The sequence below is a fragment of the Chionomys nivalis genome, chromosome 18 (genome assembly GCF_950005125.1).
Source record: "Chionomys nivalis chromosome 18, mChiNiv1.1, whole genome shotgun sequence".
NCBI lineage: Eukaryota > Metazoa > Chordata > Mammalia > Rodentia > Cricetidae > Chionomys > Chionomys nivalis.
In genome coordinates this window covers 21,694,133-21,711,822 of record NC_080103.1, presented here as the reverse complement: position 1 = coordinate 21,711,822, position 17,690 = coordinate 21,694,133, and the positions used below count along the sequence as shown (strand labels likewise).

Below are 17,690 nucleotides of genomic sequence, written 5' to 3'. Positions count from 1 at the left end.
ATGTGGCTCCTATTGTCTGTCTGTTGTCTTTCCCTGAGGTCCATATTGTCTTAGCCTGCCTCCCACCCACAGACCACCAGAGAAAGACCTTGAAGGGGAAGTTTCTGTAATAAGGAAGGATAACTGAAATGTAAGCATGAATGGTACCCTGCCTCAGCAGAAGTTATCCAGAAACCTTTGCTTCAGGGGCAGCCATTTTGTGGTGATGCAATCTGCTGGTGCTCGTTCTTTCTCTCCTCTCTTCATGAGTAGTTTTCTTTTTTAATACCAAGGTATTCATCGATGTGCAAATTCAGCTATTTAAAAACACATAATTAAATATCACTGTGCACAGGAAGCTCCTATGTGAGAACATACTCAGAGACAGTATGAATTTTTACTGAGTCATGAAGGAATTCTTATCTCAGAACCAGGTAGGTTTTGTTGGAAAACGGTTCTGGGTCCAGTGAGTCTTAGGCTGCCTCTGTCTACAGCTTGGAGTTGAGGTGTAAAGACCATTTTCTTCTGTAGTTCTTGTGGGATGGGAGTGAGGCCTACTAAGGGCCAGAGGAACCCCAGCTCTAAGCCCAGCAGTTTATCTGAAGACAGCAGGTCGCCTCACCCCACTCCGTCATTTATTCTTATTGGTTTAGCTAGAATTTCTTATGCGCTACTAATTTGCCACCTATTCTTTTGTTCACAAATAGAATTCACTGGTCCATTCTCCCAAAACCCTGTCAATTATATTTTTCTCTCTGCGACTGGAGACCCCTGTGGTTTAATGACCCGCAGGGGCTGTAAGCAGAGCAGAAGGGCCTGCTACAAAAGATGTGACTGTCACCGATAGGGTGGTCCCAGCAGGTGCTGCCAAATGGGAGGCTAGTGAGGATTTACACTACCTCTTCTTGAAGGGAAGAGGAGCTGGCGTTTTTTCTTGCTGAGCAGTTGGGCTGGTTCCCAGAATGGCTGGTGGGCGCTGTCCACGGTCCTGCCACACCCGGAAGCCAGCTGCCTACTGGTAATCAGGGGCTTCCGTATAACAGCCAGGAAGACTCTGCTTGACCTCTTGACCCAAGAGTAGTATGGTGTTGGTTTCAGAGAAGGACCCAAGGGAGTAAGGAAGCTCTTGACCTCAGGGAGAGGCCATGGTTCATCAAGTTGTTCCACTTGGCCTGTGGCGGTGCTCCGTTGTGCACGGCCACAGGACACACTACAGGTCTTCCCAATCAGTGCTAGAGGGTACCTGTGATCCAGAAACCACGATGCCCATCTCTCTGGGAATCGCTTGGGGATGGCCCAGGGTTGTGAAGCCTCCTTCATTTTCCGCAATGTTCCAGACCAGTTTTCCCAACTGTTTACAAATCGTGGTTTCTGGGTACCATGATTTGTAAACAGTTGGGAAACACCAGCACGTGCTACAGAGCTTGGTAGGTCGCCATTTAAAGCTCAACGCTTGCACTTAATGGCTGGGTAACCGTGTACACGATGGCTAGAATTTCTCTGCCTCAGAATCTTCTCCTATCAAACGATGGTGGCGCTTTCTTTGTCATTGCAAGCATAGTAGGTCTTTGCTGTGCCTTGCCCCCAGGAAGGAACAGTTTCTTGCCCAGCCATCCACCAAGCTGCACAGAGAGCTAAGGAAAGAGATCTGACTCTTCTTGTTCCCAGGAAGGAGACGCCATGTGGGGACTGTAATTAAGGGTTTCTGATTACTATTGCTTCAAGTGCTCTTCAGAACTCTGCTGGCTAACTCAGGTAATTGGACACTCTGATCCTTCTCTGTGTCTTTGGAACCAGAGAGAATAACGAGTTTAAGAAAATCCAGGTCAGAAGATTTGGGCAGATGCGAGGAGACCCATCTGCCACCATCCTGAGTCCCCATGGGTAGGAAAAGAAGAGATCAAGGCCTTCAGCTAGTCACTTTTGTTTTCATGTCTAATTTTAACCTTTTTCGTTCTTAAATTTGGTGTACACATGGACCTCATGTCTGGGGCCTGGAGTTTCCTTCACCATCCTGGCTTCCTGTGTTCCTCTCTTCAGAACTTACGCCTCTTGCAACAGCTTGGTCCAGGTTATGTCATCTTTCGTCTACCTTCCCAGTTTCTCCAGTTGTTGAGTTACAATCAGCTATTGATCCTTCTGAAAACATTCATGTCAGATCCTATCTGAATTCACGAATCTCTGAGATCTTTCTTCCAGCTTCAAAGAAAGCACAGACTGTTTCCCATGACTGTGGGTCCTGCCTGCTCTAGACAATCCCTATCTTCCTGCCTCAGCCCCTCCCAACTTCCCTTACTCAGGGTGTTCTGGTCAGGAAGCTTTCTGTTGTTTACATTTGCCAAACACCCTGGTCCTATCTCAGAGCCTTTGTGCCTTCTGGTTCCTCTCTCCTGAATGCATTCCCAGGATATCAGAATGGCTCGTTCTCTCTCTGTTTAGGCCCTTGTGTTAGCTTACCCGAGTGTGCTGACTTAACGCCTCTGTATCTCATAGCATCCCTGCCCCAACTCTATTTTCTCATACTTTGCATTATGTATCATGTATTTATTTGCCTCCCAGCATGAGAATATAAATCTCACAGAGCAGGAACATAATTTCCTCTGTTCTCTGCTGTCCTAGAACAGGGCCTGACACACAGTGTATATTTATTGAAAGAAATAAAGGAAACAAAACGAAAAAAATGAGAATGTATTTTCAGTAGTGCCTCTAACTTACAGAACTCTGGGCTCCACTCCTCCAGCCCAAGAGGACAGTGAGAGTCATTTTAGTAATGAGAACTTGCATGTCCCCAGCAGCTCACCATGTCTGCGGGCCCCGGTGTACCTGTTCCACATTTATTTCAGGGCATCATAGGATCGCAGGTGTATGTTCCTGTGGGTTGAGCCAAATTCCTAAAGGAGGCAGCTGGTATTGGCTCAATTGACCACAGTCCTTACGTTTTTATACACATGAATTAGTTTTCATCCCCCACCTTTCCAGGTCCAGAATGTGGGATCAAAAGAGCCTACATACTTTCCCAGAGACTCACTGCTGGCAGATGGCAGAGCAGGACACGTAGCAAGCTTACCTGACTCTAAACCCCATGTCTTCCTATGATGGCAGCTGGGCTGGAGTCAAACCCTGGAGTCAGCCTATGGCAGTGCAGATCCAGTGGCCTCTGCTTTCTGGCCATGCACTAGTTGCCTTATTCCACCAGTTCCAAAATGCATGTTTATGCTCACTGATACATCTTAAAAGCAGTCCGTAATGTGTAATCAATGTCCATTTCAAAATGGCAGCTGGTGTGTGGCAGGGGTGACCTACTTCCCTTGGCCTGAGATCAAAGACTCTTGAGCTCTATGAAACATAGGCCGTTCCCCATAACCTGCACTTCTTCACCAGTGGCATTTTCCTGTTAGAATTACGGAGGGATTAAGGGGGAGAGTGAGTGAGGGGTGTTAGCTCCGTGGCTTGCATAGCGGTGGAACTGAAGCCCTGTGACCTGTGTGCTACAGCTGTCATTGTTATGGCTACAGCCTGCTGTGTTTCCAGAAACCCCCAGAAAAGAACTCAGCACCCAATTCCGTCAGAGCGGACTCACGCAGAGGCACCATGCTGCCCATCTAACATACTGAGCGTGCATTTCCCCCTTGTGTGAAATGGTAAACAGAACCAAACGATCTTATTTGCGCTGACCACGCCCACGTCCTCCAGTGCCAGTTCCTCCCCCTCTGGACCATCTGCCTCTTTTCCTGCTTCTTTTCTGTCTTGACTAAAAAAACAAAATATTAGCCACACAGAACACATCCAGCAGACATGACAGGAAGGTGATGGGGGGCGTCGCAGAAGTTACAATCGACTCCTTGGCCTCATTTGTTGTTGGGAACCATCTCCCCCTAGACCCCTGGCACATGGTGCCCATCCACACTTACTCCTGAGATGAGGATGAATCCCAGTGAGGTGGTGAAAGTGGAATATAAATATTGCCTCCTTTGAAAGCAGAAAAAGCCAGTGGATCATGGTCAGGCTTCTTGGTGTACCTCAGGTTTTAAACTACCACCAGAGGACATCCTTGGGGCATGACATCAGAATATTGCATCAGAAAATGGAAAAATATCTAAACTAGGAAACTAAACTCAGGCTGGAAAAAATTAAGGGGCTTCAATATGCAGGTTCATTTTTTTTCATAGCATATTTATTGAGCATGCATGAATAGAAAAAACATCAGAATTTAGTCTCACCAAATAGGAGACCAAAATACAAATCCTACAAGCCGGCAAAATGGATGATCAGACAACCACCATTCCTTGTGTTTGACTCCTCAAGGAGTTTCTGCTCCTTTTCCTGCTGTCCATGTGGTAGCCAGATGCAGTTGGTAGGTAAGTGATGCTCTCTATTTTGCAGATGAATAAGAAACAGAAACCTGCCTTCTATGTGCTGGGTTCTCCCCACATGCTCAGAAAGCTGCATTCAATTCAGCTACTCTGGCAGAGCCCTGCAATCTTCTGGTCCTGCTTGGTGTCTCCCCAGTCAGCTCTGCTCCTTCTTTACTCTTCCCATTTGTTTTAAAAGCAGTAGTTGAAATTTCAACATGGAAAGAAGGTTGTTTTGGAGGGTGGGAAAGGAAGTTCACCCCTGGAAATTTTTCCTGGGTAACCTGTATATAACAGGCAGTAGTTGCACAAGAAATAAGGAAGGTGGACAAAAAGCTGAGCCCTTGCTTCCTGCAATGAGGAATGTCCTGTTTGGAAAAGGAATGGGGCATGTAAACAGCCGACTACCCCAGGAGCCAAGGTAGTCTCACAGAGTATGCGGAGAAGGGACGAGGAAGCACAGTTGTGCTTACTCAAAGAATTACAAAAGGTGTTGCTACGGTAAGGTGAAGAGGTGGACTTAGAAGGCTCCTGGAGGTTGAGAACATGGAAGGGTTGCTGTAGAGGGGGGAATTGAAGGACAATATTTATGTGGACATGGAGGGAATCAAATGACTTAAGAAGAGCTATAGGGCTGGGCATGGTGGTGCACACCTTTAATCCTGGCACTTGGGAGGCAGAAGCAAACGGATCTCTCTGAGTTTGAGACCATCCTGGTCAACAAAGAAAGTTCAAAGACAGGGCTACACAGAGAAACCCTGTCTCTAAAATAAAACAAAACAAAAACAAAGCAAAAGAAAAAAAGAAGGGCTATGGATTCTCTTTAGAGGGCAGTGAATCTGAGTGAGATGGTATTTCTAGCAGTTGCTTCTGAAGGTCACACGTAAGGGCCAGCAAGATGGCTTAGTGGGGACAATTATTTGCTGCTAAGACCTGTGGTGGACAGAGAGCACCAGATCCCACAAGTCATCCTCAGACCTGCACATGCATGCACCCATGCACACATACACAAACACACACACTAACACAAACATATATGTATGTGTGTGTGTGTATATAAACAAAAATGTAAATGTTCCTAAGCAAACAAAGGGCCTGAAGAGGAGCAGGGTGGTGGGGTCAGGACAGAGATGGACATTCCTGCAAGACTTCATGAAAACTGGATGGAGTGAGAGGAGTTCAAAACAGGACTGGGAGTCCCTGCAGGCATGTCCTGGGAGGGGAAGTCCAAGGAAAGCTGTCTCAAAACCATGCAGGGCGTATCAGCTTACCTTTGGTGACTGTCAGAAATTTGGAGAAAAGAATTATAAATAATTTGGAGGACAATTTGTGTCTCTGATAGCAGTCCAACCTGTGTTGAGCTGTGTGGAAGCCCAGAGGCACTGAGGTAATTAGGAAAGCTGAGGTGATATGGAGCTCAGGAAGCCACTATGTATTCTCTGAGGGAAAGGGGTCTAGCCACATTTTCTTTTTCACCACCAGATATTCCTGAGCTGGACCTTGGCCTTGAGGCCCAAAGGGTAGAGTTCTCAATTCCCGCTTAGCGTCTGCCTCCGTGTGAAGGGTTTCCTTCAGAACGACTGGGTCACAGGATGCTTTCCAGAGCCATAAACTTTAGAGAGCAGAACTGGGCACACCCCAGACTGGAAAATGTGTGCACTGTAGTGTGAATAGTTGGGCGAACGCCTACTTTCCCAAAGATGGCATCATGTTCACTCTGCTTCTCCGGGGAGCTCATATTTCCAGTGACCTGGTCCAACCTTTCTGAACAAGAGACACACCAGATTCAGAGGAGCTAATATAGCATTCCAGAAGAGACTTTTTTTTTCGTATTTAGTGGCGTTGGGGTAGGGGGCTCTGGGTGTGGTGCTGCTCACAGGGTGAGAACAGCCATGCCCTGCCCATGGCTGATTACCAAGGTGTTGTGCCTGAACATTTGTTGTGGGGCCATTAGAGCTCTGGCAGGAGATATTTCTACCTATCTGCCTCCTAGTCTCGCTATATTTTTCCCTCTCCTTTAAAGAAGATTCACAGTTCATTGCTCAGTCCTGCTTTTCTCACATGAGCTATTCCGAGCGCTGAGCTGCACGGGTTGCTAAGTGACTAGCTGGCACTGAAGACTTGCTCTGCTCTTGAGCCCCTCTGTGTTGTGCTTTAAGTCATTGAGGCGTTCCTTTCAGAGTACCGTGCAACTTCGCCGTCTGATGTGCTGCTCCTGAAAGACGTTACAGCCTACCCCAGCTACTACAGGGGGATAACTGGAGTATGGTGTGGTTGGTTGTCAACACCTCCTTACCACACTCCAGCAGAATCTCAGCCGGTGGAGAGGGGCAGAACAGACAGACCGCAGAACCTGCTGCACCCAGTGCCTGGGTGGTCATGTTTTGCTCATACCCACGTGCAGGAGTGACACTCTGGATGTATGCTGGAAGGCTGCACTGATTCCTGATTCTTGCACACAGGGAAACTGAGGTCCTGTGAAGTTAGGGTGCTGGCTACATATCTTGACTCATGGCAGGTCCTAAGGGATGTAAAGGCAGAGCAGAGAGAGTTTGCCCTCTTAGGGTTCTAGTATCCTGGTGTTTGTCCAAGGCTGTTTTAGGGCCATTGGCTAGGTAACTGTGGATCCCCATACCCTGATCTGAAATCTGGCATTTAGTCATAGACCAAGCCAGTGCATGGTCTCTAAGCTTGTAGGTTGGTGTGAGGGCTTGGGTTAAGAAGCATCATTTCAAGCTGTTGGTACCACCTTCCTTCTAAAGAAGCTCTACATGGCTCCTGAGATGGCCTAGGAGGTAAAGAAAACTGTTGCCAAGCTTGAAGACCTGAGAACCAACTCCCACAAATTGTTCTCCGATCTTCGTGTGTGTGCTGTAACATATATATATATATATATACACACACACACACACACACACACACACACACACACACACACACATATGTGCTGTGGGATAATGCTCTTGTACACTGGAAAGATTTGTCACTTGCATTGGTTTAATAAAATGCTGATTGGAAGTATAGGTGAGGCAACCAGACTAGAGAATTCTGGGAAGAGGCAAGACAGTCAGTCACCAGCGAGATACAGAGGAAGCAGGATAAGAATGCTGCACTGAGAAAAGGTACAAAGCCACGTGGCTAAACTTAGACAAGAATTACAGGTTAATTTAAGTTGTAAGAGCTAGTTAATAATAAGCCTGAGCTAATAGGTCAAACAGTTTATAATTAATATAAGCCTCTGTGTGTTTCTTTGGGACTGAATGGCTGAGGGACCTGGAGGGACAGAAACTTATGTTACACACATGTTGTTGGATTTTTTTTTTTTTACTCTAGCCCCACATTAGAACACCAAAATGTAGGAACTTTTTTGTTTGCTTGTTTGTTTTATTCTTTCGGCTCCCAAATAAATCAAACATGGAGTCTTATTCTTTCTTATAACTGCTCGACCTTAGCTTGCCTGGTTTCTAGCCAGCTTTTCTTATCTTAAATCATCACATCTATCTTTTGCCTCTGGGCTTTTATCTTTTTCTATTTCTGTATACCTTTCTTTACTTCTTTCTCCGTGACTTGCTGTGTAACTGGTGGCTGGCTCCTGATGTCCTCCTTTCCTTGTTCTCTTGCTCTTTCTTCTTCTCCACCCAGATTTATCCTTCTATTTATTCTTTCTGCCTGCCAGCTCCACCTATCCTTTCTCCTGCCTTGCCATTGGCTGTTCATCTCTTTATTAGACCATCATGTGTTTTAGACAGGCAAAGTATCACAGCTTCACAGAGTTAAACAAATTCAACATAAAGGAATGCAGCACATCTTTGCACCCTTAAAACAAATGTTTCACAGCATAAACAAAGGTAACACATTTTAAAATAATATTCTACAACACACATAAATAAATAAATAAATAAATAAATAAATAAATAAATAAATGCAATAAAAAATTAAAGCATGTCAAAGATGGCGAATAGCCTGGAGAATGAACAGGTAGAGGAGTAGACCTGTGAGGTGTGGCCCTCTGCTCACTCTGGTTCTTTCTTTCTTACTTTTTCTTTTCTTTTCTTTTCTTTTCTTTTCTTTTTTTTTTTTTTTGAGACAGAGTTTCTCTGTGTAGCCCTGACTATCCTGGAACTTGCTTTGTAGGAGATCCATTTGACTCTGCCTCCTGAGTGTTGGGATTAAAGGCATGCGCCACCACCACCACCCTGCCACTCCAGTTCTTTCTGAAGAGAAAGGAGAATCATGTAAGCAAATATAAATGAGATCTTACATAGTTTAACGTGCAAAGATGAATACTGCCAGGCCTTCAGGCTGCAGCTGTTGGTGGCTGGGCCCTAGCTCTGTGCTGGGCATTTCCAGCCATGTGTTCTAGCTTTCTGGGAGAGGGACCCTGTCATTTAATAGAGCCATTTTCATCACGAGGGAATTGGCACTTGGGTAACTAATGGGTCTTTTCCAGGAGCACACGGCTAGTATGTGTTCAACACTTCATGGAGAATGCCCTTCCAAGTCCTTACTACCCATCATACTTTCCCTGCTCTCCCTCTTCACCCTGGCCATGTGGGTCACACTGCTGTTCTTGAATTACTCACAGAGCTTCCTTTCATAAGTGTGTGTGGGCATGCACACATATGTGCATACATGAGTGAGTGCGTATGTGTGTGTGTGTGTGATTCATCTCTGCAGTGCTCTCTCCTGTCATTTGGGCCTCTGCTCCAGATGATGCCCTTCCTGACTTCTTTCCTCCCCAGCATGAAGGCAGCTGGTACCATTCTGCCCATGCTGTTTCTCTTTGCAGCGCACATCACCCCTGGCTATTACATTTGATATTTATTTCTTTAGTACCTGGCCCTCTGAAAGAAAGAGGGTCCGTCTTGCTAACTGCAGCATCATATTCCCCAGAACAGATCCTGGGATGCCTGCCTCCTTCCTGCAACCCCCCCCCCCCCTCAGATCAACAACATCGATCCTGGCAGGATACCCTGTTAGGGTGTCAGGAGGATCTGAGTACTCTGAGTAATTTATTTCCTCTCTATAAGTCTTAGTTTACACACACACACACACACACACACACACACACACATCTATATACCCAATGTCATATTGGGTCATCACCTGGAAGTATCACTGGATTCAGAACTTCCTCGTTTTGGCTACAGCCCAGCAGTGCAGCTTGTAACATGAGCTTGCGTCCTGCCATGGTACAGGGGTCCCTGGGCACCATCCCGTAGATTGGAGGACACTCTGAGTGACATCAGGAGGAGGAAAGCCACACTGAGTGTGGCCCTGTGGCCGCTGGTCAAGCAGCTCTTTCTTCCCAACTGTGTGCTGCCTCTGTCCTTGAGTGTTCCTAGCTGAAAGTGGTGGCCCTTTTTTCCACATTAGCGACTAGAGCTGCTACTCTCCAGGTATTTAGGGGAAACGTGCTCTAGCTGGTTAGCATGGAGACGGATTCTGCAGCTGGTGGGGATCTCCCCTGGCTTTTTCCACTTCGAGCCTAATGATCAGACCTAATGCGCTGCAGAACATTCCTGAACTCCTATGTGAGAAAGACAACTGGAGGAAATTCTAAGCCAAGGCATCCCAGATTGCAATCTCCAGACCCCACAACCAGTATCCCTGGCTCTAATCTGCAGCAAAAGCTTTCAAGGCTAGTTGCAGGGGAGGAGTAAGTTCCCAGACAAGGAGCGCGTGTGGATTCCTTAGGCTTCCTCCAGTTGAGTGTTGTAGGGTCCGTGGGGGCACTCGCCCTGACATGCCAGGTCCAGACACAGGCCTCCCTATCACATAACTCCTGTAGTACTCTTCACTGAGTACTGCATGGCTATATGGCAGCGGGGAAGAGAGTCCTGAGGGCTGAAGGGCTTACAGATGCACAAGTGCCACCTTGAGCACCCTCTATGGGCATGGAAAAGGGTCACAGAAGTCTCAGCTTGGTTACCTAGGTACTCTCTCATGCTGCAGAGGACACCCATGAAAAGTGGGGCACAAATTCCTTGGCCTGTCTCCCCAGGGCCTATCCTGTTCTGTGAGGCAAACCATAGAAGAGAGAGACACAGTGCGATTTTCAACTAGCCCACTGTGCCAACTTGGGGGATTTTCCAGGATGCAATGGAATATTCAGCTAGCCCACTGTGGAGTCTCAACAGAATGTCTTATTGGGAATTCTGAGGCTGACTCTGCCCCAGTTCCTCCAAAGCCCAAGACCTTGATGTCTTGTTCCTGGGGTGGAGAGGGCAGTTGCAAAAGATTCACTGCTGTTCTTGAACAAAGAGTGCAGGTCGGTGTCACCTGCTGCTGTGCTCCACAGCCTGGCCTGGGGAGAGCTAGCCAGTCTCACAGACTAGCATGGATGCCCCCACCCCTGTCATCATAAGGCCTCACAGGTTTATCACACATACAGCAGGGTTAGGTTGGTCAGGTCCTGGCTGGAGTTAGCCAGGACGGTTATGTCAACCCCAGAAGCAAGAATGTCCTGTGCCCTTCTGCCGCACAGTGACCTTGCCTGTGCTTTTCAGGGGGCACAGACACATGAGAAGAATAGCAAGTCTGGCTTCCAGAGACAGCTTGTTCCCTTAATAAAGTAATTACAGAGCTGGCTAATTTACATCCCTAGAAAGATGCAGGGCAATGGTAGGCTGGGGTGTGTGTGTGTGTGTGTGTTTTATTTTAAATTCTCCAGCCTCTCCTTAATGAGGAGGTGCCTTGAAATATAACAGAGCATTGGATTCTTCAAAGCACTTGCTTTCTTGGTGCTTTCTTTCTGTGAGGGAAAGTGTAAAAGACAAATGAGGGGTGGCAGAGGAGGGGAGGGCTTTGCCGCCCCCGCCCATGTTGTACAGACGTTATCTGCCATAAAGCTGTCGCTTGAAGGATGGAGAACCAGCTCTTGGCTGCAGTGGCCCTCAGATAATGTCAGTGCTGAGCAATGACCCAGGATTTGTTGGCACCAAGCAAACATTTCTAGGGCTCTGGTGCCAGAATCCATAGCGGAGCCTGGGCAGCTTTCCTGCCAGGGAAATAAGAGGAACCTGGTAGCTACCGTCCAGGAGCCCCATAGTGAGACTCAGGGAGCCTTCTGAATCCTAGGGAGGCTCTTATTTCTACCAAACTGGTGACTCCTTGGCCCATGGGTTATGTTTTGAAAAGGAAGAGTTTAGAGAAGTCAGACGCTGAGTTTCTCTGTGTATAGTTATTGTCTCATGGCTGTAGCCAAAGATCTGACAGGAAGCAACTTAAGAGAAGAAGGCCTTTGTCTTAGTTAGGATTCCTATTGCTGTGGAGAGACCATGACCACAGCAGCTCTTATAAAGGAAAGGCATTGAATTGAGGTGGCTTACATTCACAGGGGTTTAGTCTGTTATCATCATGGAGTGACATGGCGGCATGTAGGCAGACATAGAAGGAGCTGAGGGTCATATGTCTTGACCTGCAGACAACAGGAAGTGGTCTGAGTCACTGAGCATGGCTTGAGCATATGAGACCTCAAAGCTTGCCTCTACAATGTCACACTTCCTCCAACATGAGCATACCTACTCCAACAAGGCCATGCAGCCTAATAATGCCCCTCCCTATGGAGCTTGTGGGACCAATTTCATTAAAGCTACCATTGACTTCTTTTGCCTTATAGATCAAGGAAACACAGTCGGTCGTGGGGCAAGCATGGTGGTGAGGGTAGTGGCAGGTGGGCACATGAGACTGCTTGCTCCTCTCTGCACAGACTAGGAAGCTTGGAAAGAGAAGGCTGACTTATTGGCTCCCTTTTACCCTTTTTACTCCATCTGGGACCTCAGCCAATGGGGTGGCCTGGCAGACGTTCAGGGTGGATAGTACCCCCTTGCTTCATCCTCTCTGGAAACACCCTCTTAAAACACTCAAGGTGTTCCTTAATTCAGCAAGTTAACAGTTGAAATCAACTACCACCCCAGGGTCCCACCAAGTGGTTTTGGCTAAGTAGAACACAACAGAGGTAGGTGTGAGTCACAACCACACTACCTCAGAAGGGGAAGAGTGTGGGCATCTCCAGAGGTCTTGACCACTCTAGGCTGTGATGATAAAAGATGAAGGTCATGGTAGAGGACCTGTATTTGGGTTTTGCAGGTTTTGCTCCATTAGGTTTCCAGTATCTTCTAGTGATACCCAGGTAACACCTATGGGAAAACAGCTCCCCAGTGATCATCCTGGTGAGGACAAAGTTGAGCTCAACACTTGGAAACTGGGGGCCAGTATGGGATATATCCCGGTACTTGATTTGGGTTCTGTCTGTCTACTTTGGGCTCCCCATTTCTGGCATTGCCCACCAATCCTCCATTGTTTATCTGCTTCCACAGGCCTTTGGATGAGAAAGAGCTGACAGGAGCCGAACCCCACCTTCTCTGTGTGCTGGGGAACAGGGCTACACAGCCCCGGTGGCACCCATGCCGAAGAACAGCAAGGTGACACAGCGCGAACACAGCAATGAGCATGTCACCGAGTCTGTGGCTGACTTGCTGGCCCTCGAGGAGCCTGTGGACTATAAGCAGAGTGTACTGAATGTGGCCGGCGAGACAGGTGGCAAGCAGAAGGCAGCGGAGGAGGAGCTGGATGCAGAGGACCGGCCGGCCTGGAATAGCAAGCTACAGTACATCCTGGCCCAGATTGGCTTTTCTGTGGGTCTTGGCAACATCTGGAGGTTCCCCTACCTGTGCCAGAAAAATGGAGGAGGTAAGAGGTAACCGTGATTGATCAAGGGTACCTGGAAAATGGGTTGGGCTGGGGTAGAAATGACCACGCCTTTGCTGAGGCAGACCTGGAGTCCTTAGAGATAGGAGTGCAGAATTACGGAACAAGAATCATTGAGTCACACAGTGGCTCATAGGCTGGAGGTTATGATAAGAATGGGGTTCTGACTCCAGACTGCCACGGTTCAGATTTCATTCTAGCATAGACAGTGAGGCCTGGGCCCTAGTACAAGCTGCTGGACCTCTACTTGTCAGTGCTTACCCTGTAAATTGAACGTAAGAGTGCTTCCTGCCTACTCTTGATAGCTGGAAGGATTAAGTGAATTTTATATACTAGATTGGTAAAGAACAACTGTTGGCTGTTACTATCAAACACTTAGAGACAGGAAGCACTGTTGTAAGTGCTTAATGGCTTAACTCCTCCTCTTTGAGCATCTTGGAACAACTGAAACACCAGCTTCACACGGGTCATCCATCCATTCCTCCCAGCGACCTTGTTTAAGGAGGTCATTGTCTTTACTTTAGAGACTATAAAACCAAGGCACAGATAGGTTGGGTAATTTTCTCAGGTCATGCGACATGAAGGTTTAATGCTGTGGGATTCCACCTGGTGGGTGTGGCCTGTGCACATTACACCACATGGGCTGGCTGCCTGTAGAGGAGCCTCACGCTGCACCTGGTTACAAATTCCTTTGGCGCATGTGGTGTCCTATAAAATTGTCATCAGAGCTGACAAAGCCCAGAGCAGACAGATATCCCTAGGTGCTGTCTCTCCAGAGTGTGGAAGTTTATCAGAATTTTCCAGAGTTAGGCTGGCTTGAAATGATGGGAAGATTGCAGAAAATAAAGAAAACCTTGGTTGGCTCATGTTTTAGTTTCTTTTCACTAAAACATGAAACACTGACTAAAAGCAACTTCAGTGAGGACACAGGCCATCACGGAGGGAAATCAGGGCAGGAAATCAAGCAAGAACTCAAGGAATCATGGAGAAACATTACCTGCTGCCTTGCTCACAGTATGACACCTTGTTTGCTTTCTTTCTTTTTTAAAATATTTATTTATTATGTATACAATATTCTGTCTATATGTAGGCCAGAAGAGGGCACCAGACCTCATTACAGATGGTTGTGAGCCACCATGTGGTTTCCAGGAGGACCTTTGGAAGAGCAGGCAATGCTCTTAACCACTGAGCCATCTCTCCAGCCCTGTTTGCTTTCTTTTATAGCCCAGACCAGCTTCCCAGGGAATGGTGCCGCCCATAGTGGGCAGGGCTCTTCTGGATCAATTACTAATGAAGGAAATCCCTGAGAGACATGACCAGAGGCCAGTCTGATCTGGGAAATCCCTGAGCTGTTGAAGGAGCTGCAGGCTGTGTTCCTGCCACCCCAGCTCCTGGTCGCCTGGCTAAGCTTATGCCCCAAAATAACGACACACAAACTGTATTCATTTAAACACTGCTTGGCCCATTAACTCTAGTCCTTACAGGCTAATTCTCATATCCCGATCAACCCATCTCTAATAATCTGTGTAGCATCAGTCTTACCGGGAAAGATTCAGCATGTCTGACCTGGCGTCTGGCTGCATCGCGTCTGCCCCAGAGAGGAGAGGTATCGAGTCTGAGCTCACTTCCTCTTCCTCTTCCTCCCAGCATTCTGTTCTGTTTACTCCACCCACCTATGTTCTAACCTATGAGGGCCAAGCAGTTTCTTTATTTTTTAACCAATGACCTTCCTCCATCACTCAGCCAAGATTCTCTTCTCACATGACTGTAGTAAAGCTGACAGTTAGTGCTAACACAGAAAGCTAGAAGCTGCATTTCCAAGCCCACACCTGTGTTCCGGAGAAACCTATCCTTTCTATGAAAGCTATGAAGGGAACTGCATAGCTCCTGAGTCCCCTGCCCTGGGACCACCACATCCAGCCTGTTGGATGACTACAGCTTCCTAGGCATTTTGACTCAGCTTCTTCCTGCCGGCGAGTTCCTACTATTGTAGCCTCTCCCAAAATTTCTGCCCCATTCAGAGAGGGACATCTCACCTTTGTATTGGTTACTTTTCTCCTTACTGGAACAAAATAGCTAACAAAAGAAACTTGAGGACGGAAGGACTTAGTTTGTCTGAGGGTTTCGGGGGAGCTCAACGTGTGAGGGTAGTAATGCGAATGAGTGTCTGTGTCAGAGGAAGTGAGTTGGGGAGCTCATCACAAGGCAGGATGTAGGAAACAGGATAATACAGAATCAGGGACAGGCTATACCTCTCAAAGGCCCACCCAGGGACCCACCTCTGCCAGCCAGACCTCCTGAGGTTGTACAGCATCATTCTTTTTTTTTTTTTTTTTTTTTTTTGAGACAGGGTTTCTCTGTAGCTTTGGAGCCTGTCCTGGAACTAGCTCTTGTAGACCAGGCTGGCCTCGAACTCACAGAGATCCGCCTGCCTCTGCCTCCCGAGTGCTGGGATTAAAGGCGTGCGCCACCACCGCCCGGCGTACAGCATCATTCTTGCTTCGTCTTCTTGTTCAAAGTACCCCATTCCTTCTTCACAACACTCTTTAGAGAGTGGAGGAGTATGGAGTGACATTTTTGTAAATAAAAAATGGACACATATTAGCTGTCTCCTATGGCTTTGTCTAATACTTTCATTCTGTCTGCATCTATGACAAAATAAGAGCAAAGAGAGATCAAATAATTTGTCCAAAGTTGCAAAGTAGTTGGCAGAGCCAGGATTCCAGGTTTGACAATCTGATCGCAGAGTCTGTTCGCAGCTCTTTTTCTATCCATATTTCAATTGACTAGAGGCCAAAAACATGAGCTCTTAAGCCCCAGAAATAAATGGGTTGTGCCAAAAGCAAGGCACGGTGTATAGAAAGAGATCTGGCAAGTGCAGAGAGTCAGGCTCCACCCAGTGTCCTAATGCCCTCAGTGATGCTCCCAGCTGCTCAGTCCTGAGACTCCTCAGAGACACTGTTGCATCCAGGTTGTGTTTTCCGAGGTAGAAGAAGGTGCCGTGTGAACTCAGTGATGATTGGCACACAAGAGTGCCTTTGATTAACTATGAGTTCGGCTCACCTGAGTGTCCTGGCCTTGAGCTCCCTGGCTAGACTAAACTCCATGTGGCCTTGACCTGCAGTCATGACTCGGACAGAAGGAAAGCCAGTCCACCCTTTGGCCACAGATCACTTTTAGAGGATCTCCCCAGCTGTAGGAAGGGGAGAGAAACGTACATAGGAGACAACAGTGTGCTCTGACACCCTGATACTCATCTCCTGTACATTGTGTCCCTCCTGAGGACCCTGAGGCAAAGCAAAACACCAGCGAGGCTCCTCCTTGTCTTCCTGCAATAAGTTGCTTCTGTTGCTACTGTTTCTCTCTACCAAAGACCAAGCCAGACTAGAGGTCCATACCCACAGCTTTTCAGGCCCTCCCTTTTCTGGGCATTTGATGGGGCTGCTTGTGAGTGACAGGCTGAATGAGTGAGTACATGGGTGGGTGCCTGCACATGCATGTGTGCGTGCGTGCATGTGTGTGCATTTGTGTGAGTGTGTGCATGCATGCATGCTTGTGCATTTGTGTGAGTGTGCGTGCGCATGCGTGTTAAAATGATGTTACTCTGTGAGACTCAGTGGGAAACTTCTCTTGAAAGCTATCCCCCGTGAGTTCCCTCAGCAGATGTGTGCTCAGGTGGCCCCCTGTAGTGTGACCAATCCAGAATGTGCCTGCTGACACTGCCTAAATGAATCTGAGGAACTTGCCTCCTGTGAGGTCTCCCAGGATGGCATCTGGGTCTTCTGTTCCTCCTGCATCCCCCAAAGCCTGAATCTGGCATGGAGGAGATCCATGGTAAACAACGTTTGCTGCTGATTGACAGATTTTGTGTCCAGTAGTTGCCTGACCTCCAGTGTTCATTGGCAGATTAGGCGTGCACTTGAGAAGGGTAAGTTGCAGGGGACAGTGTAGCACGAACTCTGGTTGTTCTTAATAATAAAAACTCAGAGTCAGATATTAGGGGGTAAAGGCTGAACGATCAGAGAAGCAAAGGAGCCAGCCATTAGAGAACCTTTACCTTAACCAATGCTCAGACCTAAGGGGAGATACTGTTTCTACAGATTCTCAGACTGACTGCTGTCTCTATGAAACCGCAGACTGCATGCTCAGACTGAATCCTCAAACTGCAGCAGAGCTCTTGTCTCCTCCTGCCTTACAGTCCTCTCTACGCCCAACCATATCACCCCTGTCTCCACCTCCCTAGTGCTGGGATTAAAGGCATGTGGTTCCCAAGTGCTGGGATCACCTTTTTTTTTTTTTTTTTGACAGATTCAGTCTCACGTAGCCCAGGGTGACCTTGAACCCATAGAGATCCATCTGCCTCTGTCTCCCTAGTCCTGGGATTAAAGTTTGTGCAATCACTGCCTGACATCTATGACTAACTAGTGGCTTAGCTCTGCACTCTGATATTCAGGCAAGCTTTGTTTGTTAGATTATAAACAAAATACCACTATAGGACAGAGCAGTATAGCCAGGGCTTTTAGAGACTCCTCTCTTGAGTGGGTTTCCCTGAAGGTGCTAGGTAACCCAGGAGACAGGAACAAGCAAGGCAGTTTGATAGGCAGGGCCTGACTGATAGTGTTGCCAACAGGGCTGTGCTCTTGGCAC

General features: G+C 47.5%; 1 protein-coding gene across 2 annotated transcripts in view; it reads left to right on the top strand.

The window, feature by feature from the left end:
• The window catches only part of Slc6a17 (solute carrier family 6 member 17), a 49,206-nt gene that overhangs the window by 4,458 nt on the left and 27,058 nt on the right, over nucleotides 1-17,690 (top strand). For both annotated transcript variants that reach the window (XM_057793126.1, XM_057793127.1), the window contains exon 2: nucleotides 12,653-13,025. In XM_057793126.1, coding sequence (XP_057649109.1) covers nucleotides 12,740-13,025 — 286 coding nt within the window. In that variant the 5' untranslated portion in view covers nucleotides 12,653-12,739. The remainder of the gene's footprint in view (nucleotides 1-12,652; nucleotides 13,026-17,690) is intronic.